Here is a 25,815-nt window from a genome sequence, read left to right on the forward strand (position 1 = left end):
GAGTAGGGCCATTTGTTCTGTAAAGGAGAGGAAGTGACAGTTTCAAATGACCTACCAGTTAAGACATAAATCTTAACTGGAGGAATAGAAATGTGTCCACTATATGCTGGCTATGTGGACAAAGTGTCCCGAGACGCCCACTGGAGACTGATTTTGAGAAGCGGTGGTCATGGGGAGAGCTGGCAGCTTTGGAGAGGATTCTTGCTTTTTGATCAGCAGCTCCAGCACGCCTAAGGGACGGGCGGAGGGACCTGAAAAACCAGTTGCCTGACATTATTACTTTCAGCGAGAAGCAACGTGGAGCCTCCTCCTCCTCCACACTCTCCTCCCCTTCTTCACATAAACACTGTGATTCACAGAGAAACCACACACACACACTCTCTCTCTCTCTCACACACTCACAGATATCCGTGATTGTTTCTGAACTCTCACGCTCTCTCAGTACATCTGACCTGTATGCTTGTACCTGTGCCGCCACCACTTTAGCTGCATTTGGGATTTATTCTCCCCTCCTGGAGTTGCTCACCCGGCTCTTCGACTCCCTGGTGTCTCCCTCCCCAGGCCTGCTGCGATTCTGGACTATGCCCCCCTCAGTCAGCTGAGGGAGGGGGCTCTTGCACTGCTCAGGCTCCCATCCCGAGAAGGCTTGGGCTGAAATCAAAGAGAAGGTGATCGGGTAGGTCACACTAACCGCTGCGGTTTTCTTGGCAGATAATTTTTTTTGTTTTGATGTAAACTCAAAGAGTAAGAACTCCCTTTCCTGTTGACTGTTTCCTGTTCTGGAGCGGGGGTTCTCTCAGACATAACGAGAACATAGGTGATTCTCAGGTGAGGGGACAAAAAAACAGCTCACATACCAAAGATCTCTCATGTATAGAAATCTGCTTTTAGTGCTAAAGAAGTGGACAAGTTTGAATTGGAATTTAAAAAAAGAGTCATTTTGACCTCTCATTAGTATCAGGCTGCATATCACCTATTGATAAGTGACTGTTTGATGGAGCAGCTGCCCTTATCTTCCCATCAGCTGGCACTATAATTGCAGGTAAATGTGATCGCACGTTGTGTAGTCCTGCTGTACCGATTCACATGATGACGGTTTATTGATTTAAGATTTGTCATCTTCACACATTAAGCTTCTTCTAAGTGTTTAATGCCTGTGTAAATCTACCCAGCTAAAACAGATATTCAAGTTTTAATCACGTTGAAACATTGCTCGAAATGTTTCCTGTTATTCAAGTTATTCAATGTGATGTGGTTTGATTTTATTTTGCCTTCTGTGATTTTCTTTGTTTAATTAGAAGATTGTGATCCTATGATTGAAGTATAAAAGAGGTTAAAATGAAATTAAAATGACGTATTCACAAATGAACTCTGTGGCTCAGTAGGCTAACTTCAATTGTATGGACTTTCTTGTGTTGTCACATTTAACTTTGATGAGCATTGTCTTATAATGTGCTTTGTTAATACAGCATTAGCAAGTCACACCGCACTTACCAGCAAAGCAACACTGTGACAGAAAATGAACTTATATAGAAATCTATTACAGACCAATTAGAAACGATGGGATTTTCATCATGGCAATGATGGATTAATTCTATGTCGTGTATCCAGTTAGAAGGAAAAGTGTGTTATACAACGCTAAACTCTATTCTGAGCAGCAGCATCTTAGGAAAATTATTCATCCTATTATTAGATCGTAATATTTCTGAGGAATCTTGAATGAGTAATCAGCACTTCATCTCAGACAGTTTGTGTAGGTTTGTCTCCTGATAATAATTCTGACTGACAGATTTTAATTAGAAAATGTGTTCCTAATTAGTGTAAATACTCCCAGAGAATGTGTGAATGATGCTTTAACACTCCTTCAAGTGATTGGCTATTTTTTGCAGCTTTCACATTTGTAAACAAGCAAAAACAAAAAACAAAAAAGAGACACTGAGTTCAGCATTCAGTCTGTGCAACTTACAATCCATATTTGGGTATTTCATTGGGCTTAAATGCTTGAGAAATGGCTTGTTAATCCCCTCACACACTTCATTTGTCATGCTTTTCATGGCTGTGTAGAATACTCTTCACGCTAAGGAGCTGTTGTGCAAACTTATCGTAGACTCATTGCTGAAGGATTTATTGCCTCCATCTGAAACCAGTTTAGTGTGATTCTCACTACAAATACCAAATTATCTGAGCTTGTTTGGAATTTGGCTTTCAAATTTATCCACACATGGATCTACATTTTTATCATCTTTGGGGTCTGTCCAATGACTTAACAAGTGTCCTGCAGTTATCTCCGGCATTCACACCTTTACTTTCATGGTACGATCACTTCAGCTTTACATGAATAACAGCAACTGTTCTCTGTTGCAAATTTCTGTGCTCACTGACTGGGCTCAATAAAAGTCACAGTAAAATCCCTATTTGGTGTGACATCTGAATAACCAAAGATATGAGAGGTTTACATCAGAGATGATCCAGGCGAGCTCTCTGCTGTGACTTTAGGCCACATGTCCGCTTTTCTAAGGAAACAATCGGGGCCATCTATGTCTTGTTAGCTTGCTTCAAAGTGACTGCTCAAATATTGGCTCCGACAGCCGTTTGAAGATTGTACTTTGAATGTACTTGTGAACATGGGTCGTGCGGGAGACTGCGTTGTTTTTAACGTCTGGGTGAGCATCTGCAGAGGTGGAACGAGTCAACAGCTTTGTCTGTTCATTCCCTCATAAAAAAATAATATTAAAAAAAAGGAAACTAAATTGTTCCCGTTCTGCAACGAGTCCACTTTCTGGACAGACCAATAACCGGCTTGTTTACTCAGGGTGGAAGAAAGGATATTGAATTTGCAGTGTTAGTGAATAGCTGCAGTTTGTGGAACAGCAAACAAACTCTTATTACAGAACGGAGAAGATTGACCGACGAGGACACGGATGCTGACGTCAGAATCAGTGGTCTGTTGAGATTTAGTTTCAGATTCCTTTACTTTTAAGAAACCAGAGTAAAAAAAGATGAGAGGGTCTCTTGCTACTTATGTCCTATGTCTTTTAAAAGATTATCCTGCTTGTGTATATTAACTGTAATATAGTTTCCCTGTGGGGGGAAAAACAGATTTTCCACGCTCTGGGGTTTGCAATAAACATAAAACGAGTTAACGTGGATAAGTGAATTAAGTATTTAGAGCTCAGCCAATATAGTATATAGATTGGCAATATCACAGCTACTACTGACAAATATGTTGTTCATTGTGTCCCAATGCAGGAACATGATGAAGGAAAACATACTTGGGCTGCTTTAGAAACAGTGTTATCACATATTTTACATCATAGCTGAGCAGGCAGAAATGTATTACTGAAAAGTCAATAAACAATGGCTGCATCATTTTTACTTTTCAGTATTACATCATAAAAATGAAATGCTGAAAACTGACACTTATAAAAACATATAAAGTATATTGACAATGGTGCAACAGATCATAAACTTTATGCATTCGGTTGGATCTTGGGTTTAAATCTGTGAAGTTGAAGTGTTTTTTTTCCTCCATCCTGCAGAATCCTGGCCAAGCCACCGGCCTTTACTGCCACTCGTGTTTGAATTAGCTTGACTGATTTCCCCTCTGCTATCTTGACAATAAAGGATGTATGTTTATGGCTTATGGCATTTCCAATATGTGGCTAACTTGATCAGCTGATTACACTGTTTGGTTTGTACACCAGGAATGTGGTAGCCAGTGACCAAGCTATGAAAGGACCGGTGTTGCTTTAAAATGTTTACTGTAAATAAAAAACGATCCGGGTTCAAGCCAAAAATCCATCTGCTGGCACCTGTTATATGTTATTTAACTAACCCTGAAGAGAGCATATTCTCTAAGATTTACAATCAAAATCAAGCCAGAAAAGAGATATTATACACATAAAAATACACTTGGACAATTAAATGAGGTCATTATCTTTTATCACAAGCGTTCAATCATGGTAAATGGCTTAGGATAACATATCTTTTGCAATTTGTTCTACTCAGGGAAACGGCGCCATGATTCATTTGCCATCAAACTCGAGTTTTGTCTTCTGGGCAGTTCAGACGAAGTAAAGGAGTGGGTATAGGATGACGATGTCTGCACGTGAATTAGTCAAGGTGTGTTAACATTAGGTGTTTTTCCTTGGCTGAGGGCTCTCCCAACCTCTGCCACATAGCACCCATCCTAAATCTAAACTGCAGCTCCTGTGATGTATTACTTACGTCTGTCAACACACCTATTGTGTATATTTGTGAGAGGCGTCACACCCACTGGCTACTGAATCACAAGCATGTGCAGTTATGTAAAGAGATGCCTCTGTACCATGAAAACGCCAAGTAAAGAGGGTGGTTAAGGAGTGAAACGTTTAGTTTAAAATTACAGTACAGCTATTGGGGAGCTGTCCCAGGGTGTAACCTATGACAGCTGCTTTGGGCTCCAGTCTCAAAACAGCCTTTGACTGGATAAGGAGTTACGAAAATGGACAGATTATGTTTCAACTGTACAAAAGATGACATTAAATCTCCATCCTGGGACAATAAATGTGATCTATCTTTGCTTAATCCGATCACCTCTTTTTGATAAAAGCTGGTACACATCCTGCTGCTCTGGTGAAGCCATTTTTTTCGACAGCACATTTTTGATTGCCTCTGCAGACAAGGCAGCTTTGTAGCACAACAAATACCCGTAGCTCTACATTTGAACCTTAAAGAAAGAGCTTGTTCTTTCTCTCATGGTAACTTATTCTATAATCACCAAAGACTCAGCTATGATAAAGGCACTTTTAACAAATGTATTTAATTAGTACACCTAGCTTCTTCCCATTTAAGCCAGTTAACCATATTAATTTTTTTTTTTTTTCCAGTAAATGAATCCAGACCTGTTATTCCGTCACGTTCTGTTAATTTGCTGTAAACAACTAATGGCAAAGAACTAATGAAGACATAATAAAGGATTAGAAGCTAAAAATACAGCACAAGTACTTTAAAGAAAAGAACTGTAATTGTGTTATTTGCCACCATCTGGAAAATGTACACTATTCTTTTTACACAGTGGGCCAATAAATGAACAAATACAGTAATAATACTTCAAAGGAAGCTATAGTTTAAAACTAACCATTGAAAATACAGTACTGTAAAGAAAAATACTATAGCTATCAATAAGGTACTTTTTAAACACACACATTCATTTGAACTTTTTGCCTATAGGAACAAAAATGACTCAACTGGTTACATAACCACGTCATCCCCATAGTGTATTCCCTACTGTTTCCAAAGCAATGGTGTAACTGACCTTACACATCAGACGATTAGTTAGCCACTTATCAGAAGCTGTCAACACAGCAAACAGCTGACATGATGTATGCCATTATTAATCTCTTTGCCTAATAGTATGTCAACACCTGGAGAGTCATTTATGCAATATTTGCCCGGTGGATAAGACGTAAAGTACACACACACGTATCGAGTACAAGTTTCGTTACTCTATTCTCAGAGTGTGACTACAGTTCTGATTTTACTGAAGTGAAAACAATAAAATCACAGTTTAAGCCCTGACCAATTTTTGGTATTTGTGACTTTAAGTGTCTGTGCATTCGTGTCCTTGAGGTTTCGCATACACTATATGGTCTGTAAAAAGACCTTGTGCAATGCTTCCAGGATGTGCACAGTGGCTTGTAGGTGAAATGTAAACTCGAGCATGATGTTTAAGACTGAGCACAAAAGACTGCACTTATCCATACACTTCATGGGGGAAACAATAATCTAAAATCTCATAATCTCTGTAAAGTAGGTAAAAGAATGAATCAGAAATGACATGTCCAGTGTATACGCAGTGCTGGGGTGATATTTTCCATACTTTACTGTGACTATAATTGATATGATATGTGTCAGGATGTCTGCGTGGGATGATCTTCTGTGTGCCAAGATTTTCAGCTTTTTATAGCTGATGCAAATTTTTATCCGCTTGTGCCACCTGCTCTGATTGTGCCGCTGTGCTGGCAAACACGCTCCTGTTAAAGAAATCGAAATAGTTCTGTGATTTCAGCCTGGTAATTTTAAGATTAGTTAATGAGTGGTGGAAGTGATTAGGTCAAAAAATGTCAACTCATTATAAGATACAAAACCACACACACACACACACACACACACACACACACACACACACACACACACACACACACACACACACACACACACACACACACACACACACACAACAACAACAACAACAACAATCTTTATTTATAGAGCACATTTAAAAGCCTTGGGCATACCAAAGTGCTTTACATAAAACAATAAATGCTATCGTAATGTCGGCACATTAAATCTTCCACTTAATCACCGCCTCATTGAGTCACGCTTGGATGACTCACTGAGCTCACTGTGTATCCTTTGGTTTACGTTGCACTGCGTGAAAAGAGGATGAGGAAGTCCAGTGATGACGCCAGCGTGCTACAAGTGGAAACAAAAGTAGAAGTGATATTTAGAGGATGTCTTTATGGAAATCTATATGGAAATCCATTTTATGGAAGTTAAAAAGTTTGTTCGTGTCAAGTTTGCTTTGGTTGCGAGATGGTGTCGCTGTCCTTATCAGTGTCAGGGGAGAGATCAGTGACAGGGACAGCCCTGACCTACAGCTGTGATCTGATTGTTTCCTGGAGTTTCTGGGATCCTCCCACTTGACAGAGGATCTCTTCGTGACATGCTTGCAAAAAAGTAGATTAGATTGCGATCACAGTGTTCTGAGTACAATAACGAAATCACACAGGAGCCCTGATTGTCGACTTGCAGTAAAATAATATCTGAGGATGACTCTAGGAGTCATGGCTGAGAGATCGCTAATCTATACCTTTTCATTTCTAGAACCTCGTTTGTAGGAATAAACGAATTAAATTTTAGCATCAGGAACTTCATTTTGATAAAACAGTTTGCACATAGTGGGGGTTTGACCATTACATAAGCATTTATTTTGGTAATTACCAATACTGTTACTTTAGCCAATATTTGGCATTGTGTGGTGAGCTAATAAGTTTGTTAAGCACTGTAACTTGAAGACTTTAGTAAGCACTATTATACTTATATGTTGTAAAAGAGAATGTGTTTTTTCAGTTAAAAATTTATTCATGTTTATTTTGAATCTGACTACGGGAACTTTGAGTTTTGAAAACGTTAGGAATGGGGCAGGATTACCACCACGTTTAACAGCTGAAACTAGAAAAGCAAATGCTGTGCTTGGAACGTAAAATGTTTCCCCATTCTTGCTTTATCTAAAATGTTACCTGCTTATAAGTACAGAGCCTCCATTGTGGTAATTTTGATTTATTATATGCCAAGTGTTTATGTAAGCTGACAGGTCTAGATTGCAGACAGTTCATCTTAGCGCCGCGCTCTTTTACCACAATGCCATGCTGCTTTATGTATGCGGAAAATGTGAAAAATGGATTTGTCCTGCTGAAATAAGAAAAGAAGTGTCATCTATCTGATTGGCAGGTTATGTTGCTCTTAAAAGTAGATCTCATTTAGCATTACTGGTGTCTTCACAGATGTTGACTAATGTCACCTTATCACCATGAAAGCATCCGGCTTCTGTAACAGTCCTTGTTCTCTTTAGTGCCAAGGATGTGATTCCTCACACCACAACATAGTTTTCCACCTCACTTCAGTCCATTTTAAGTGAGGTCTAAGTCATTAAAGATAACCCTAACCCAACATTTTGGAGAAGGGAAAGACTGATTTTTATGGAAATACTGAAAATGGATTTTGATGTGTGTCAGTTGGGAAGATTATTTTCTTTGTTCCCTGATTGATGAGAGAAGGGAATGATGAAAAAATAGTTGAATATACTAAAAAAGCTAACGGGAAAAATTGAAAAATTGAAGGGAAAGGTCAAAGTCAGGGAATGGGATAATTAATCATTATCCCCTAATTAATATAACTGAGGATAGGAAAGGAAAAGGGAGCGAAGGAGGACAAAATTTAGTAAAAGGGAATTAATAGGAAGTAAGGGAAGATTTGATTTTTGGAAATGGAGGAAAAGACACAAGAAGAGGAGGGGAAGGTTAGGCTTCAGGAAATGAAGGAAATGAAGAAGGGGTAATGCTGAGGTTAGTCCAGTGGAAGGAGGAAGAAGAGATGAAAAGGTGGGATTTAGGGTTTAAGAAAAAAGAAAACAACATAAAAGGGAACTTTTTTAAAAAGGAGTGGAAAGAGGATAAAGGGAAAGGGGGGAGGGAAGGTTGATATGAATGAACAGGATCATTTATAGAATATAGTTAGGAGGAAAGGAAGGAGAGGGCGCAGAGGTTTGGGATTTTGGTTGAAGTCATCTCTAATGATGACTTAGGCCTCAGAGGATTAGTGCAGTGTCACCTGAGATACCACAATCCTGGCCATTCTCTGCTGGTTTTTGTCTTTGTTTCTCTGGATGTTCTGAATCTTGTAATTATATTATCTACTGAAGATGATGATTTGCACTTTTGCGTTGGTAAACATTCCTAAAATGTGAAATGGCGGACCGCTGCCCACATTTGCTCCCCTTGTGCTTAAAAACGTCAAAATGTTACAAAATGTGATAACGTAAGGAGGTGTTTATGCAAAGGAGGTGCAGGGTATATGAAATAAATAAATGTTAAGTACCCCAAAATGAGAACTGTAGGGCAGGAATACAGGAACGCAGTACTGGGTCATATTTGTGCTCTGTTTTTTCAGCTTTGTTCTGACTGCCTGATGAATATACATCCCTGAAACAACAAAGGCTCTGGCAGACATGACAAAGCCTGGCATTACCAGCCAGTCAATCAGAAGCATGAGAACCCAACAATCACATCCTGTCAGTCAGTTTAATATCATTTGTTTGTGTGAGAAATCTCGTCAGAGACGAGTTATGTGGCTGGCAACATATTTTCTGCTTTGACTGCTTCTGTAGACTGTGTCGTGAAATACATCAAAGATTTTAAAAACGGAAAAAAAGGTGTGTATTTTGCTCTCTTATCTTCCCCTTACCCCCAGATCTGGTTCTGCCAGAGGTTTCATCCAGTTATAAGGGAGTTTTTCTTTCCCAGTTTTGCCAGGTGCTTACTCATAGCCTTCAATAGGGGACGGCTGTTGTGAATATATATAAATAAAACTGAACAGAAAAGCTTTATGATTGCTAGAATCTTCTGGTACCACAAATCTTGCTATTCACTCGTACTTTTTATTGTACTGTTCTGGTGAGGTTTGCCATTCTTGTGGATGCCATAAAACATTCAGTCATTACCAACTTTCCCTCCACTGAGCGATCCATCTGCTATTTTTATTCCCCATCTGTTCTTCTACATTCCTCTTATTTTCTAGATGTGTTATAAATCTATTGCAGAAACGGTTTAAACCTTATAATATTTCTCTCGAATGAATGTAGTGCTGTTTCAGTCTGTGGCTGACGTGATACTTTTTGTTCTTGGCAGGTTATTCCTGAAGATGCAAGCTTCAACCGTCTCACCAGTGACCAACACTACCGTAACTTCGAACACAACCGCTATCACCAAGTCCAAAGAACAAATACTCATTCAAAGTAAGAACATCATCTGTGTGTGAGCTCCAAACTGCAGCGTCGTCTTGAACCAGACATCAGTGAAACACATCCTTGTCAGCAAGGTTTTGTTTTTTTGTAGACACCATGATAGTGCTTTGAGTTAGATAAGAAATAATCAGAAGAGCCAGTCCTCAGAAATAAAAACCCACTGCGTCATAAAGTCTAATCTGCACATTTCTTATGGGCTTGGCAGACAAGTATTTGGTAGAAAATATTTACCGTCGTCTGTTTACCTTTTAGTGATATGGTTGCTAGGTCACAAGTCATTATTTCTGGAGGACACACAAAATAAGTTGGACCATCACAAGAAGGCGGAATGTGTATAAGACGGCGTAGCTCATAAACCAACTGTCAGAGAGTTCATTGCTCATCTTTCCTTTCTTCTGTGTCTCTCAGGTTCTGGCGCTATGATTGCTGTCATTGTCATTGGCATTATTATCATTCTCGCCATTTTACTCATCATCCTGAAGACGTACAACAGGTGAGACGACATTCCTCGGACACAAGGCGATTCCTGCATACCGAATGTTTCAAGCTGTAAAGCAATGTTGCTATTTCTGTTCACTTCGTGGAAGACTAGAGAGCTGCTTCAGCTTTTCATCTTGCTTTTTTTTTATCACGTTCCGTTTGAGAGATACCATAATACCATCTTCTGTATCAGATTCTTATTTATTCTCTGCCTGTGGTTCCCTGACATTTTGACGAGGGACTTTTTCCCTATAAAGTGGCACAACCTGACGTACAGGTCACATCTATCTATATATCTGATTTGCAACCGGTAGCTAGAACCACACAGGGGCATTCCCTTCTTAGATTGTTTAACTTCAATAAAGACACATGAGAGGGACTTATGACCCTTTGACAATCTAATATATGTAATGTAAATGAGATTTTTATTTTATTCATATAGCTACTACAGTAAAAAGACAAAAGCCAAGTAAAAAACTGCTATTATTATGGAATTATTACAGGAATCACAAATTTAAAAGAAAAATCTATAAATTTGTCTTCCCAATGTCTTTGTTTGTTTTTTGTTCAGGCGGACACGTGAATCCAGACTCCTGGGAACCAGTAGAAGTTCAAAACCTCGTCCGAAGATGTCCCAATCTACAGTTCAAAGCAACTTTCCGCTGACGCCCGTGGGAATCAGCTCTGTGTCAGGGAGCATCACCAACTCAAACCCAGCCTCAGAGAGCAGCTTCCGGCTGCCCAGAGCAGAGCTCACCAGTGCGGAGGGGAATCAAGTTGAGCAGTTCAGCACCAACAGCGGGTCCACCGTGGTCACCATACATGAAAATCCATCAATAGAAAACACATAGCACCAAGACTGCGGTTTAGTCTCAAAACAGGCACTGACTGATGTGTTGTTACATATTGTGCTGACTGAATGCTGTGGAAACTCAATCTGTGACCTTGTCACTGTTAAATCTCCAACAACTGGGCCACTGGTAGAGACTACAAGGATATCATGAGGTCTTTTGGGTGTACAATTCAAAGATGATCAAAGCAGCACTGGAAAGAGACACAAGGGAAATGAAGGATCTGAATACGGAAATTTCCTTTTGAAGAACTTTGGCTAAACTCAGTGTTCAGAGAATAGTCATTGCTGTTTGTGCTCTTTGCTGATGTTGCATTACTGCTAATGAAGTAATGAAGTAATGTGTAGTGTGGACAGCTATGGGCTTATGGCTGGATAATGCTGGTCCGGCGATGCAAATTTATGTTTTCAAGAGGTTTTTGAGTAAACGTAGAATTCATCTAATTGAAGGCATGGAAAATGATAACTCTTTTTGTAGTTGTGTAATGGACACCCTTTATGACTGAGAAAATGTGTTAATGTTCCAGATTTATTTTGAGCTCTATTAACTTTACATCATTCTGTACTTGTGAGCAGTCACACATTCACAAAAATCTCAAAAATATCATTACGTCCTTCTTTCTTTCTTTCTTTCTTTGTTACCACGCAGAATGAAGAGACCTATGTGAAACAGCTTGTCAGCCTTGCTTCCTGATGTGAATCATTTTTAATTTGACATTAAAGTATTTTGCACTTTATTCTCTTTGGTCCATGTATTTGTATTGTTTGTAGATGTTCACTAAATGAAATGAAGTGAAAATAAAAACTAATATTTGTAGTAGTGGATTGTCTGTTTATTACAATGAAGTAATTAGCACAGAGAATAATAATAGTAGTAGTAGTACAAATAATATTTGGAAGCGGAAGAGTGAGTCCCTGCGCCCTCTGCTGGTAGTCTCTGGAAAAGTAATGACTGGAAAGCCTCAAAGCTGCGTTCAAGAGGGCAAGAACTGTTCGCAAACTCCAACGACCAGAAGCTGCAAATGAGAGAAACAGTCCTCACCAATTTATTTTTGCACATTTCTTGGACAAGTTTAAGGATTTGCACTTTAAATTCTTGCACTATGAATTTATTCGTTTGAATAATGTTCGCTAACAACTGAAAACAATCTTGAACGCGACTTATAGCGACTGTTGACAACCAGGACGATGGTGACCGTAGGTGAGTTGGCCATAATCTATTGTTTCCCTTAAAAATCATATTAGTTGTCAAGAATTTGAAGATTTCGTCTGTATTTTCATTTAAATGTATATTTGCAAGTTTCCACCTCCTCACCAGAATTAACAACGCAAAGCTAAGCCAGGAGTAGTTAGCATCTTACTACCTATGCTAAGGAAGTAAGCTCGTTTTAATGTGTTGCAGTCGAGCTGCTGAGTCTCCTGTTGGTGTCAGTGCTGTGGGGCTGCACCAACCCTTTCCTAAAGAGAGGCACCGAGGGGATAGAAAATGTGACAAAAACCAGCAAAGTGGCACAGCTGCTGGCGGAGCTCAGGTTTCTCTTTCTTAACATCAAGGTAGATTTTGAGACAGCAGATTCGCGCATTTTAAGGTAGACTGTATGTTACTGTAACTGGCTCAGTTGCTCCCTCTCCCTTGTGTTGCTCTACAGTACCTGGTCCCATTTCTATTAAACCAGAGTGGTTCAGTGGTCTACTATTACACACTTTCAACCACAGGTGAGACCTAGCACAAGTGTAGCCTGAAACACTAATGAGAACTTACCAATAGAGGTGTGCGGATCGGGCCAAATATTGAGTGTATCGATACCAGCGATCGATATTTTGTTTCTGTGTTAAATAAAGTGTTTTGGGGTTTTGGGTTTTTTTGGAAATATATCTCAAACATGCGCTATGAAGAATGGCTGAACCTTTTTGTGTTGACTATCTGTCTGTTTATTTATAGCCTACAGCATAATTAAACAACAGAAGTTGACCCAAAGTGCTTTAGAGCCAGGTACATTTACATTCCAGGTCTCCAAAAAAAAAAAAAAAAAAAAAAAAAAAAAAAAAAAAACTGTTTCTGAATGCATGAAAACCTTATAAGTGTTTAAGTTATAAGTGTTATTATTTTGAAAAGTAGTCAAAATCACAGTAAATCACAAAGTTTTAATGGTCATTAAAATGTGTTCAAAATTTCAAATGATGATTCATCCCATGAATCATGACACACTGATATACCTATATAAGCTATATGTATAGGCTAAAAGTATCGGTATTGGTTTAGTATCAGTATTACTGGCCCTATATTTACTTTATATCAGATCATACCAGAATTTCCTGTATCAAATGCCAATAAGCCACCGTAGATTAGTTTTTCACATGGCTTACTGGATAAATGTTAAATGTAATTTCTTTTAAACACTACAAGCAGAAAATCATCATACTTAATGGAACATGTTTGAGAAATTACTTTTATTGCTTTACTTGACACAGACTGTCACTGTATGCCTTCTTTGTAGACTAGAAATTCATTTTTTTTTAAAAACCTTTCTTCTCATCCAGAGTTATCATTTGCTGTTCCTGTAGCCAACTCCCTCACCCTCCTTTGCACTCTGCTAACTGGCAAGTTTCTGGGGGAAGAGATTGGAGGCAAACGTAAGTCACTCATGTGATAACACTACATTTGTTTGCTTTTTTTAAAATAATGAGGCCAGTCACACAACCGGTGGTATTTATCTAGAAAAGGAAAGATTCAGATGCTGATTTTGAAAGTCAGACTTTAAGCTGTTTAGAGTCATGATTAAAAAGAAAATTAACCACTCTCTAATTCAAAGGTTTTACATATCAGGAAGCAATAAAAATCATCTGATGCTTTGCAGTTCTTCAAATTAAGTAAATACAGTGTCGGTTGTACTAAAGAACATAGCATATTACACGCTGTCATTATTTATGTAACGTAAACTAAGCCAAATGAAGAAGGATTATGTGAAACGCTAAATACAACCTTACTTCTTCTACAGGAATTAATAGGGTATTTAGGAGCCAGATTAGTAGATTACAGATGTCATTATTCGGTGGAAAAGCATTTAGGTCAATTACCATACTTCCAGAGAGTGGACATGCCAGGAAATTAATCCCAAGGTCAGATTGTGCAATTCTCAGACAAACTTGAAAAAAAGAAAACCAAGAGCTACATCTCAGACTCTACAAGCCTCCGTTAGCATGTTAAATGTTAAAGTTTATGACAGTTCAGTTAGAAAAAGACTGAACAAGTATGGCTTGTTTCGAAGGGTTACCAGGTCAAAGCCTCAGCTTTCTAAAAAGAACATGGCAGCAGAGCTGTGGTTTGCAAAGCTGCAGCTGAACAAACCGCAAATCTCCTGGAACAATGTCCTTTGGAGTGACGAGACCAAAATAGAAATGTTTGGTGATAATGCACAGAGTCACATTTGGCAAAAATCAAACACGGCGAATCAGCACAGACACCTCATACCAACAGTCAGCACAGTGATGGAGGGGTGATGATTTGGACTTGTTCTGCATCCACAGGACCAGTAACTGCACCTTGCAGTCACTGTGTCAGCATCCGTAAGCCAAGGTGTTCTAGTCAAATGAGAGGCTACATGTGTGTCTGACAGCTAAAGCGTGACTTGATCCTAACCCTTGCAACACCACAGCTACAACAGAATCGCTGCAAAAGAAAAGAATAGAGGTGTTGCAATGACCCAGTCAAAGTCCAGACGTCAACCTGAAATGCTGTGCTTAAACAAATCCCCGCTAACCTCAATGAACTGAAGCAACATTGTAAAGGTGATTGGGCCAGAATGATGTGACAGATTGAGTCATACAGAAAACGATTACTTCAAGTTATTGCTGTTAAAAATTGTTCTGCAAGCTATTGAATAATGAGTTGTACTTAATTTTTTACACACTTCGTCTGTATTTTGGTTTAGTTTTTGTTTAATTAATAATGACACATATGTTGTTGTTCATCTGAAGTTGTGCTAAGACATGCTAACTGAACTGAAAGAGGGTGACATTTCTTTGTACCATGACCGTACCTAATTAATAAATACATTTTTTTTAACTTTAACTATCTTGATATCCTTGCCCACACATCTGTCTGCAGAGGCTGTCGTAGGAATGTTCCTCACCATGGCTGGCATCACTCTGTGTATTATAAGCTCCATTGATGATATTGACAGAGATACTGGGAATCAGAATTTGACCCAACCCGTGTACTGAAGGAGATCAGGATTTAAGCCAATTCCTCTGCGCCTTCAAATAAATCCTTCGCCGTAAATGGAAAGACGGGCAATGAAGCTGGAGCAGGACTGAAGAAGACGATTTAGATTCAGAGAGCAGCTCCTGAGAGCGGCGATGCTGATGGGAGAATTGTGTCTAAACAAACTCAAGCTTCAAAAGGCCTGTCCAGAAAACTCTCACACCATGTTGAGGGGGGGAAGCGGGTTCATGGAGAGTTCACCACAGAGCTTGACTCGATTTATGACGCTCGCATAGAAAAGCGGTGGTTGTTAACTTTTACTTTTAAATGCTCCGCAGCTGACTGGCATCTGCATAGATCCTGCAGAGACCACATATAAATAAGCCCGGGGTAGATGTCAGCTTCTGGTTTAATGGGGACAGTTTGTGGTGGCTGCCTTTAGCCTGCTGTAGAGTAAGAGCAAGGCAGGAGGGGACAATGTTGTTGTATAGCTTGAGGATAAAATTTTCATCTTTCGCCTTTCCTTTTACTGTTTACTCGTAATATACTGCTTTTATTTTCCAAACTACTTTTGAGAGAAAAAGACTTTAACTGTGTAAAGAGTTCAGAAATTGGTCACATGTACAGTAATATATATGTTTATTGTCACATTTAATTGATACAAGACACTGTACAGATGACTGTTAATATTGTGCTCTGTTCCTGTGTTGTTGCTGATATTTAATCAATAAATTCTTGGCAACACTACTGTTCCCCAACACTCATTTAGTAGTCACTCATTTTTCAGTATAGGTTTAAGATTTACCCTAAAAAATGTTTTTTTTTTCTGTACGCATAGTGAATATATTGCAGCATTGAACATCTACACAGTATCAACATAAGAATCATGCCTGTAAAACTGAATGGACAATGTCATAAACGGGTGTACGATACAATAAACTTCAATCAGTTTTAGTTGAAGCTTGTAGAGCTTCTGATAGTGTATCCACCTGTTGTAGTGTTTGTTCTGCTTGCACTTCTCACGCTTACATTTTCTACAATAAAACAAACATACATTAATGTTGTTATTTGGCTCATTATCACAGTTAAAGTACTACTAATTTAATCAAACATTCATGCGATGTGAAACTGTTAGGATGCCGTGACCTCCTGATGATGGTGGTTTTGTTCTGTTGCAACCGACGGCGCATCCTGCAGGATCTCCTGTCACAGCAACGACACTAAATCAGTGTAAAGGCAAAAGCTATCAGCAAGACGAGTTTAATGCCTTGGTTATATTGATGCCAGTAAAAACGCGATGGTGTTATAGGGTGTGAAGTTGGTAAACTTGCCTTTTCTTTTCTGTGCTCTGCGTGGCTGCTAGACAACGAAGGCCTCGACTTTGAAGACGTCTGCTTCAGCTCCTTTTGAAATGAAAGTCACAAAGATTTTGCCTCCACGTGCTGAAGTTCTGTATTTGTTCAATTGATTAATTAGCTACTCGTGGGTGTGAGTGTGTACCAGTATTTCAGCTTTGGACTCCTGCTCCTCTTCAGATAGTAATGCCTTTTAACGGCACAAGAACAAAAATGGGTAACCCTTTTAATGTGAACACGTGAATTACGATTAAATGTAAACAACCCACCCACACGAACCGTACCTGCTTTCCACTGTACTTGTGTGGGTGCTCCTCGTCGTCGTGCTGCTCACCCTTGATAATTTGTGCTTGTCTCTTGAGAGAAATAAATAGTGTTTTTTTTTAATGCTTTTGTTCAAAATGTGCAGCATGCATGTACTGTCCTTGTGACAGTGAATTAATAATTACTCCACATGCATGCAGGACAACTATTATTCAGTGGTATTTTTGGTTTTGCTTGTACAGGAGTGAGTGATGAGTGTTATTTCTCATATCTAACAAAACATGTTAGATATGGCATAAAAAATGCCTACCATCTGTTTGTTCTGCAGAGGATCCTCTGGGTTAGTTAATTCCTCCTCCTCCACTATTTCTGCAGCTCTCTTTGGAAAGGAAATATGATTAAAATTTAGATTTAATCTCACTTCTATAATATTAAGGGCAGACAAACGCGCCCACCTCAGTCATATTTTAGCATTTAATTATCTTCTATTCAATTATGAGTCTGAAATGACGCAGAGGTGCCTGAAGCTAACCTGATCAACAGGAAGCTCTGTAGCTGTATTTTCATCCTCCTGCACCTCCTCTGCCCCTCGTACCTCTTCTCTCCTTTTCTGTGCTGAACTTTTAAATACACTGGGCTGGCCTGTCATGGGTAGATATCAAAAGTTTTTTACCACCAAAAAGTGGAGATACTCCTTAAGACTGATTGGATTTCATGAAATCCTCACCAGATCCATTGCTGAGCGGTGGTCTCGTTTGCATTCGATTCTTCCGGATCTTGACCGGCCTGGCAAAAAACGTAGAGGTCTCATCTGCTCCCTCTCTCCTGCTCCTTTGCTGGGAAGCTTGTGGGGCTGCAGCTTCATCTCCTGTTGACTTCACCCTCCGACCGTCTGACTGAAATTCATGGGTCACATTGAATATGTTACATAACAAACACTGAATTATATAAATACTCATAATATAGCATCATATAGTGTGAATATAAGTCAGTGGAGACTTGTTTGTTTGTTTTACCTCTGGGGAGTCAAGGAGAGCTGAGTCACTGCATTGGTCTTCAGGCCCACTTCCTGCTTTCCTGTTCTAATGGGGAAAAAAACAGAAGTTGTTCATAGCCTGTTAATGTTTTCTTCTGACAGCTGCCAATCAGACCTGACATTTAGGCTGGAAAATAACGATCCTAAAACTGTATTTTAAGACATGAAAATAAAGCAAGTAACTGAATGCAGAGAGAGAGGAGGAGGATTACCTCAGCTCTCCTTAACATCCTTCTCTTCCCAGGGTAATAGCTACAAAATGAAGAAACATAGTTATTAAAAAATGGGAGAGAGGAATGTGTGGGATATTGTTCTCTTCTTGTTTCCAGTCGTCTGATTATTATTCATGTGTTAGCACAGACTGACACAAGCACGGGTTTTGTTTTGTTTTTTACAAAGGAACTTCCATGATTGTACCTCTCTGTAGTTTTGGAGATTAATAGCTCCACATATGGGAGTTTCTTGAACCTCTCAGTTCCCACGGCAACATAGCAGCGGCCAGTCTCCAGCTCCCCAGCTGAGGACACGGCCACTCCTTCTAGAGAACACAACCTGAAAAACGTACAGGGGTTCGATATTTACTTTATTAGATCTTTCTGTTTGTATTTCACAGAGCTATTGGGAATGTTTTTGACCTTCTGTGTAATGGTGTCACTGACCTGCGCACCGCACCGGTCCTTAGGCTGACCTTCTCTGTGATTAGACTCAAGATCTGATCCAGGTCCTGCTGCATGCTCCGAGGAATGATGAATCGGAACGGTGGACACAGGAGGTCTCCATTTCGAAAAACGCTGAACATAATAAGAAACATCTTAATTCTTGTATGCAGATATGTGATGAAAGAGTTAAGAACTGGTAATTGTTACTACTGGTCTAAGCTGGTTGTGAAAAGATAGTTTCCCAGTGGTTTCCTTAAATGAAAGATTAGGAACAATTATTTAGCAATCAAGGAATAATGAATGATAGTTTAATTAGCCACAGCAACGATATTAAATCTTCCTACAGTTGCATTACTTTAATGTGAAATTGATTTTGGTATAAGTCTGGGAAACGTGGATATTTGTTTTCAGGGCAAAGATTAGGGTGTTGTTGATTTTTTTCAAACTCCCCAAAAGTGTTGCTAAAGGAAATATCAGGGGAAGCCAGTAGTAGCAGTTTATTCTCTGGAGATCTTAAGGACAAAATTTCCTCTCATCCAGTAGGTGCAGAGATAATTTAATCCAAAATGAAAGCAATGGTACTGCCAGCAAACTGTATGTAAAAAATAAATAAATACATTTCTGATACTATGTATATATGCCTCCGATAAGCAGTTCTTCCAACTCACTGTATAATGCAAGGCACAGGTATATACTTCCTCCATTTAGCTGACACATTCGGCCTCTGGATTGCTTTGACCTAGAGGGGACCAACATAAAATCAGATGCTTGCCACTGCAGAACATCAAATGCTGTCAATTTTTCATCAAGTTTCAAAATTCCCTTAACAGATTTACATCATTCCTGTCCTGCACATAAATACCACTGCATGCATATCGCCAAGAAAATCATTATCCGAAAAGTGTATTCAGCTCATATCAGCTCAAGTGCTGCAGCCATGGAAACTGACGTCACTCCAAGACTCCTCGGATGGTGCATTTAGACACGCCGTGTCTTATCTGAGGGCCCTCACCCATGTCGTCGCATAGTAATGAAATCTGGAGCCAATATCCATGTCTGCCTCTAGCTGAGCTAAATCAGTGGGCTCTGATAATCTCCTCGTTATTGTTTTTTTTTCCTTCTTTAAAGTGGCAGACGTTTAATTATTTACAATGTGTCTGAATCCAGAAGGAGGGCTCAGAATTTGAGTATTAGGCCTGCCTGAACATGTACACAGCCCTGATTACACTGGGTGGAAGCATAAAAACTTCAAACACAAACACTCAACATACGGGCACACTTCTTGTGTATCTCCACAGCAACCACAATACAGACATGTAAGACTTTAAAGCCAAAGGCCCCACCTAAAAAACAAACAAACACTTATCCAAAATAGCATCTATGCACGCTTATTCTATACTCATGTATGTTTTTTGTTCATAAAAGTAAGACTAATAGATCGCTCTACATCAGAAACACTAAGAGGTCAGTCCTGCCAGCAGGTCAGAATATAAAACAAGTACTTGTCGTGAGTGGCTCTAAAGTGTGTGTGGCTTTGAAATCAATTTAGTGTGAATGCTAAGGGAGCTTCATTATGCCTAATCCTAGCATCCTCGTCACTGTGCACTGCCTGCCTTTCATTTTACTGAAAAGGTTGAGTTCAGCCGAAGAGAAAGGATAATTTTCTTGATGAAATCGTTTGACGTTTCAATATCCCGCTGAAATTAATGAAGCTGTCACATGAGAGTACCCTGCAAGTTCTGAGTGACTGAGTGTTTGATGGACAGTGCAGTCATTAGCCCATTATATCCGCTAATCTACCTAACAGCCTGTGACTTCAATAGGAGGATAACAGGGGACATGCACGGCTAATACTTGCTCATAAGAATGGGTCGTCACTTTTAAAGGCGAATAAGGTTGCGTCAATAAACAAAAAATCCTGCACTCTTTTTAAATTTGACTTGGAAGGAGTTGAAATGATCAGCTTGATATGACTGTAGCCTGGTGGTGCATTCCTCTTGGTTAGGCTAGGATTAATCAGTTACAGATTCCTTAAAAGGACTGAAATGAAATGAAAGCCTACCTGGGTTTCCTCACGAGCAGTGGGTTGCTTTTTTGTTCTCACGTTCAGGTAACTGTGCATAAAGACAAGGGATATAACGAAGAAAACCCTAACACAGTACTTGATCTGTTTTCCAGACATCAAGTATAAATAACTTCATTTTGTTGTACTCACTCGAGTTTCTTGAATCTCTCAAAGCCAGCAGCAACATACTGGGCTCCTGTCCGTAGATCCTGCAGGTCTGTGACTCGGTGGCCCTGCCTGGGGGTGTACAGAGTCCTGACGGCAAGAGGGGCACCGATGCTCTGGGTCACTTCATTCAGAAAGGCCTCCATGGTGACCACCTGTCGCTGGTTGACCACAAACCTGCGTCCACTGTAGAAGGGGTCTCCATTCCTATACACCACCACACTCTTCACTGGAGGCAGCAGAGATGCAGCTGCAGAGCTGGCAGCCATCTCTGAGTGCATATATGCATGCATGTATTCTCATTCATTGCACCTAATAATTGCATTTACTGAACCTTTTCATACACACACACACACACACACACACACACACACACACACACACACACTACATTCTTTGGGTTCACACATTTCCAAAAGTCACACATTAACACAAACAAATGATCCAGCTACCACTCCAAAGTGCCAAACAATGCTCTGTCACTCACATGCTCGGTGAAGAATTAAGAGGGAAAACTGCAGAAAAGCCAAAGGTGAAGATCAGTCTCTGCTGTTGTTGTGGTAGTGGTCTGTCTGGGCTCCCCCTCACCACGTTCTGCTCCTCTCTATCCCCTTCACATTCAAACACTCTCACACGGACACTACTCCACTGATGGCGGTGAGTATTTCCTGGTTGCCATAGCAGCGTGGCCAGCAATGACTGGCTTTGTGGGCCAAACCATCGGCAGAAACCACAACAAAAGAGACAGGCAAGAGGAGGGGAGAACGGGTGGGTCTCCTGCGCTGTAAGCTGAATCAATAAGATAACCTCTACAGGCAGGTTAAAAAAAGAAGAAAAAAAAAAGGCCAAATCCATCAAGCATAGAAGTGAGAGCAAGTGAAACAGCCAGGTGATTCTTTTTCGTAAATATTAAATATCCAAGCACAACAGAAGATCTCTCAAGGGAGTAACGAGGAAAAGTTCAGCTTTAACTTATAAATATTTTTCTTTCCCTGGGTTCTCTATAAGGACTTAAATACCAGAGGACAACAGGTGTTTAATAGGAGATTGCTGTGAACATTTGAAGGATAATTTCCTAATGAAATGAGTGATAGTGATAGCTCAGAAATATGAGCTCCTGGGAAGCATGCTCACCTGGACTTTAGTGAACAAAACTTCTCCATGCACAATTGTAAACCATCTAAAACTGGCACAGTTAATGCTCCAAGTGAAGCCCAAGCGGTAGACAGCACAACAAAGAAAACGTTGTAGTAAAATAGCATTTATTTTATTTATATACATGAAAATACACAATATACAGGTTTATTAACTTGTGCCAAACACGAAAAAGGTACTCAGTGCAGCAGGTTCCTGCGTACATGAAGGCATCACTCCCACATGTTTAAGTCCAGTTCATGGTAACGATGCCGTCAGGACACGCTAAGTTTATCCTTCAGCGACAAGTACTGTAGGAAAAAAGAAAGAAAACAGTCACTAAAAGTAACATGTTCTTCTGCATGTCTGGATGAGTGCATTCTCAGTGCATGACAACACATCTATAAAAAGTGTTGCTCCACATCTTGGCAAATTTACACACTCTGGTGCTGAAGGGCGCCTCACGGAAGCAACGAAATGTGTTAAAGATAAATTAAAGGATTTAAATCAGCTCTCAGTGTGAGGGTAAAGGGTACCGACAGCTAAACATGCTTCTACCTGATTTACACGCTTAATACATGGGAGAAAATGGGCCGAACCATCCAGCGTGCATGTTTGTAGCTGGGGGGTTTGGACTGTCCGTAATAAGTCACTGTTGACACTTACTGCAAAATTAACATTTGTTATCTGATTGTTGGATGTAGGCTCTAGAACGAAGGCTGCTTCTCAGACCTGCTGGATGAACTTATTTTGGGAACCAGTAAATAAATTCCACTATGGAGCAGAAGCAATTTTATTACAGCGGGAGACTGTCACTGCTGAATAAACGTAGGGAAGCACTACATCTCTCTCTTTCTTCGCCTTACCTTTTTCCTGCTGTCAATTGCCTGCTGAAGCCAGAGCAGCTCCATGGTCAGGGTGCTTCTATGGAAACGCAGGGCCTCTGGGGTACGGGGCACCTCCTGAGTCAAGCAGTACCGATGAGAACCTGATGGAGGGATGGCGAATTCGAAACGGCTCAAAAGGTTTCACCAAATTCAGTTTTGGATTAACACATTTGAGGCTAGACAAACTGTGTAATTAATGCAGGTGAACACTGATTGCATTCTACTTTTTAAGCTTCTGTGATTCTATTTTTAGAGGCAAAAGCTACATTAGGCTTCTCTTTTATTCACAACGGGTCACCACAGCAGGTAACTACACATGTTTCATTTGGCAGAAGGAATCCCAAAGAGATTTGTTAATCCTTTTGGGAGTTACCAGCCCTTATAACTAAATTAAGGACTGTGTGAATGCATCTTCTTTGAATCTTGAAAATTGTGACTGTAAATTTCTTAAAGACTGAACAAGAGGCAATATTTTTTAAAACACCTTCTACACACGCACACAACATGGCTCCACTTTGTGTGAAACTTTAATATACCTTTATGAGACTGAGTATAGTTCATATCTAACTCAACACTGCTCCAGACAGATGACGACCCTGCTGTGCTCTCCACCACACCGCTTTGTCTTTGGCCCTCTCCTTCCCCTCTAATAGAGCTTCTGCTGGGTAAACAGGTCTGTGAATCATCTCTCTCTGCTTCTGTCTTCTCTAGCAGGGCACAGTGATGATCTCTGTTCTCTGGTGAGAGTGCAGGGATCTGGGGAGTAGCACTGACATCTGTCTCTGGATTTAGAGGCTTAGTGGCAGGGCTGCTGGGTGGTGGACGTAGGCTGCCCTGAAAAAGCAAAAAGCAAATGCATGAGAACATTTTGTATGTGGGGTATTAAACGTCACCCTTATTCGCATAAATGCCACTTACCGTGTCTATGAACTGGGGAATAGAGATCAGCGTGTCCGTCCACTTTAAATGCGTCAGGCGCCCGTCAATCTCCTTCACGATGTCTTCAAAGTCTTCGCGTGCTTTGCAGACTTCTTTCCTTACCAGATATCCACGCGAGCATGCCTGTGGCGAGGAAAGGAGTAATTGTAGTCTCACTATCATATGAATGCTAACTATAGCAGACGTTAGCACCTGTTTTCCTGAGAAAGCAAGAGTGGCTAGGAAGCTAAACGTAGCACAGAAAAGACACCCTGAAAAATTACTCTGCGTATAAACATGTATCATCGACAGCAGATAAATTACCTGCAAATTTACGATTGTTTTCTCCCATTTGCTTCTCTCCATTGCTATGGTAACATGACTATGCCGCTACGGAGAGCGGGAGCGTAACTCAAAGCTTTTATTTACTTCCTGTGCCAAATCTAAAAAATAAAAGGTTGCCCTTGTAAGATATAACAACATATTTACATATTTTCAGATTAACCTTTCATATATGGTCATAAGTGTAATTTTGTACAGTTTACAAATATATGAACCATAAATAGTTGTGTAAAATAATTTTTCTCAACGTGAAGTGATTTATTTTGGAAAACGTCGGCGGAAATGACCGGGTGTTTGTGTTCTAGACGGTCTTCTTGCAATGTTGCTGCTCTTCACATGGCGTTTTCCCCTTAAAGTTTTTCGCCGCCGGTAATGAAAATGAGTGGCGGTTCAAACCAGAAGACTTTATTTCAGACTTGGGGTGTCTCCGTCTCCCAAAACAAAGTTGTTAACCCGATAAAAGATGGCAAAAATGCTGCTGGGCGCCCCAGAACAACTCCAGGCAACAGTCCCCAGGTAGCTACAGCTCACCTTCCTTCTTATCCCCTCTGGTCTGAAAATGGTCACGGGTCAGCATATACATTAGCGAACCCAGTGGGGACTGAGGACCCCACGCCTGCGTATGAAGATGAAGACGATGATCTGATGGTGGTCGCCGTGTATGAAGCTGAAAGAAGCCTCCAGCTTGATAATGCTAAATGTTTCCAGCATGACAACCCTGCCAGAACAGAAGAGCCCACGTTTTCTCTAACCCCCTCAGGTGGGCAGACATATCCTGACTTCCCTGGCTTTGACAGTTCCTCAGCTAAGGTATGGATCTACCCGACCAACTATCCTATCAGGGAGTACCAGCTGAAGATATCAGAGGCTGCCCTCTTTCAGAACACTCTGGTATGTCTTCCCACTGGTCTGGGAAAGACCTTTATAGCTTCTGTGGTTATGTACAATTTCTATCGCTGGTATCCATCAGGCAAGATTGTTTTCATGGCTCCCACCAAGCCTCTAGTGGCCCAACAGATTGAGGCCTGTTATAAAGTGATGGGGATCCCACAAGCACACATGGCTGAGCTGACAGGTAAAAAAAAGAAAATCACATAAAATCTGATGCACAACACCCATCTTCCCCCTTTTCAAATTCTGCACCTACCGCTTCATAGGTAGCACAGCAGCAAAGCAGAGACAAGAGGTTTGGAGGTCCAAGCGGGTCTTCTTCCTCACGCCTCAGGTCATGGTTAATGATCTGTCCAGAGACACCTGCCCGGCCCAGCAGGTCAAGTGCGTGGTGATCGATGAAGCACACAAAGCGCTGGGCAACCATGCTTACTGCCAGGTACACACACTTTGGAGAAATAATCAAAGCTTGACATCATGAAGTTGTATAAGTGTGAACTAAAGAACTAAATCTTAATGGTTAGTTTTGGGTTTTTTGCAGTAAAAGTTATGTAAACTGTCCAGATTTAGTGGCGATGATGTCTAATGCTTGGTCTTCTTCATTAGGTCATCAAACTGCTCGGCAGCCAGACTTTGCAGTTCCGCATACTGGCTCTTAGCGCCACCCCAGGAGGAGATACAAAGGTGAGAAAGATGCACTTTTTTTTTCTGCGCTGTGACCTAAAAGTGAGTAGACTTTAATCTGCAATCCGCCTCACTTCATCCTTCCAGTCGGTGCAATCTGTGATCTCCAATTTGCTCATCTCCCATATTGAGCTACGTTCAGAAGACAGTCCTGACATCCGGGCTCACTCCCACCAGCGCAATGTGGAGAAAGTTGTGGTTCCTCTGGGTGAGGCCCTTTCAGCTTACCAGACACGCTACCTGCAGGTAGGGGCAGCAAATGATTTGTCATGTTTTTCGTCTCTGTTCTGATCAGGACATTGTTTATACTTTTTAA

At 40.4% G+C, this 25,815-nt stretch overlaps 5 protein-coding genes across 9 annotated transcripts in view; 3 read left to right on the forward strand and 2 right to left on the reverse strand.

Moving 5' to 3' along the window:
* The first annotated feature begins 360 nt into the window (after window positions 1-360).
* On the forward strand, window positions 361-11,715 carry ncmap (non-compact myelin associated protein). The gene is made up of 4 exons (XM_012921831.4): window positions 361-676; window positions 9,450-9,556; window positions 9,974-10,058; window positions 10,617-11,715. Exons 2-4 carry the CDS (start codon window positions 9,463-9,465, stop codon window positions 10,894-10,896), a joined length of 459 nt encoding a protein of 152 aa, XP_012777285.2. The 5' UTR covers window positions 361-676; window positions 9,450-9,462; the 3' UTR covers window positions 10,897-11,715.
* Window positions 11,716-11,835: 120 nt separating this feature from the next.
* Window positions 11,836-15,863, forward strand: tmem234 (transmembrane protein 234). 2 transcript variants are annotated; one of them, XM_076877548.1, is made up of 5 exons: window positions 11,836-12,096; window positions 12,298-12,449; window positions 12,545-12,611; window positions 13,461-13,529; window positions 15,004-15,863. In XM_076877548.1, exons 1-5 carry the CDS (start codon window positions 12,084-12,086, stop codon window positions 15,117-15,119), a joined length of 417 nt encoding a protein of 138 aa, XP_076733663.1. In that variant the 5' UTR covers window positions 11,836-12,083; the 3' UTR covers window positions 15,120-15,863. The 2 variants fall into 2 exon arrangements, with proteins under 2 accessions (XP_076733663.1, XP_004540500.1); XM_004540443.3 differs by having other exon boundaries at window positions 11,840-12,096; window positions 13,437-13,529.
* A 137-nt stretch (window positions 15,864-16,000) lies between these two features.
* On the reverse strand, window positions 16,001-21,354 carry dcdc2b (doublecortin domain containing 2B). Of its 2 annotated transcripts, XM_014414307.4 has the most exons (15): window positions 21,131-21,354; window positions 20,629-20,914; window positions 20,476-20,527; window positions 19,082-19,152; window positions 18,414-18,545; window positions 18,172-18,306; window positions 17,967-18,006; window positions 17,735-17,800; window positions 17,446-17,614; window positions 17,251-17,360; window positions 17,029-17,097; window positions 16,739-16,810; window positions 16,600-16,644; window positions 16,431-16,502; window positions 16,001-16,302 (listed from the first exon to the last, which is right to left on the reverse strand). In XM_014414307.4, exons 2-15 carry the CDS (start codon window positions 20,910-20,912, stop codon window positions 16,231-16,233), a joined length of 1,389 nt encoding a protein of 462 aa, XP_014269793.2. In that variant the 5' UTR covers window positions 20,913-20,914; window positions 21,131-21,354; the 3' UTR covers window positions 16,001-16,230. The 2 variants fall into 2 exon arrangements, with proteins under 2 accessions (XP_014269793.2, XP_076733662.1); XM_076877547.1 differs by lacking the exon at window positions 21,131-21,354 and having other exon boundaries at window positions 20,629-21,044.
* Window positions 21,355-21,896: 542 nt separating this feature from the next.
* Window positions 21,897-24,012, reverse strand: iqcc (IQ motif containing C). The gene is made up of 5 exons (XM_004540447.3): window positions 23,907-24,012; window positions 23,583-23,726; window positions 23,201-23,498; window positions 22,644-22,765; window positions 21,897-22,088 (listed from the first exon to the last, which is right to left on the reverse strand). The coding sequence occupies exons 1-5, from the start codon at window positions 23,946-23,948 to the stop codon at window positions 22,053-22,055; spliced, it is 642 nt and encodes a 213-aa protein (XP_004540504.2). The 5' UTR covers window positions 23,949-24,012; the 3' UTR covers window positions 21,897-22,052.
* Window positions 24,013-24,225: 213 nt separating this feature from the next.
* The window catches only part of fancm (FA complementation group M), a 42,847-nt gene continuing 41,257 nt past the window's right edge, over window positions 24,226-25,815 (forward strand). For 2 of the 3 annotated variants that reach the window (XM_004540445.5, XM_076877357.1), the window contains exons 1-4: window positions 24,226-24,999; window positions 25,082-25,254; window positions 25,422-25,499; window positions 25,587-25,745. In XM_004540445.5, the coding sequence (XP_004540502.3) occupies window positions 24,297-24,999; window positions 25,082-25,254; window positions 25,422-25,499; window positions 25,587-25,745 (1,113 nt within the window). In that variant the 5' untranslated portion in view covers window positions 24,226-24,296. The remainder of the gene's footprint in view (window positions 25,000-25,081; window positions 25,255-25,421; window positions 25,500-25,586; window positions 25,746-25,815) is intronic. The other variant, XM_004540446.5, reaches the window with a different exon arrangement.

The sequence above is a fragment of the Maylandia zebra genome, linkage group LG19 (genome assembly GCF_041146795.1).
Source record: "Maylandia zebra isolate NMK-2024a linkage group LG19, Mzebra_GT3a, whole genome shotgun sequence".
Classification (NCBI taxonomy): Eukaryota; Metazoa; Chordata; class Actinopteri; order Cichliformes; family Cichlidae; genus Maylandia; species Maylandia zebra.

Bases quoted from the DNA above. Each gene is read 5' to 3' on its own strand.
- ncmap (XM_012921831.4), top strand. From the start codon at position 9,463: ATGCAAGCTTCAACCGTCTCACCAGTGACCAACACTACCGTAACTTCG. The intron at 9,557-9,973 runs GTAAGAACATCA...TGTGTCTCTCAG, and splicing joins AGAACAAATACTCATTCAAA to GTTCTGGCGCTATGATTGCT. The intron at 10,059-10,616 runs GTGAGACGACAT...TTTTTTGTTCAG, and splicing joins ATCCTGAAGACGTACAACAG to GCGGACACGTGAATCCAGAC.
- iqcc (XM_004540447.3), bottom strand. From the start codon at position 23,948: ATGGAGAGAAGCAAATGGGAGAAAACAATCGTAAATTTGCAG. The intron at 23,727-23,906 runs GTAATTTATCTG...TCCTCGCCACAG, and splicing joins AAACAATCGTAAATTTGCAG to GCATGCTCGCGTGGATATCT. The intron at 23,499-23,582 runs GTAAGTGGCATT...TTGCTTTTTCAG, and splicing joins TTCCCCAGTTCATAGACACG to GGCAGCCTACGTCCACCACC.
- tmem234 (XM_004540443.3), top strand. The intron at 12,450-12,544 runs GTAGATTTTGAG...GTTGCTCTACAG, and splicing joins TTCTCTTTCTTAACATCAAG to TACCTGGTCCCATTTCTATT. The intron at 12,612-13,436 runs GTGAGACCTAGC...CTTCTCATCCAG, and splicing joins TTACACACTTTCAACCACAG to AGTTATCATTTGCTGTTCCT.
- dcdc2b (XM_076877547.1), bottom strand. From the start codon at position 20,936: ATGCATGCATATATGCACTCAGAGATGGCTGCCAGCTCTGCAGCTGCA. The intron at 18,307-18,413 runs GTCAGTGACACC...TACGTTTTTCAG, and splicing joins AGGACCGGTGCGGTGCGCAG to GTTGTGTTCTCTAGAAGGAG. The intron at 17,098-17,250 runs GTTAGCTTCAGG...TCCTTTCCAAAG, and splicing joins CAGAGCTTCCTGTTGATCAG to AGAGCTGCAGAAATAGTGGA.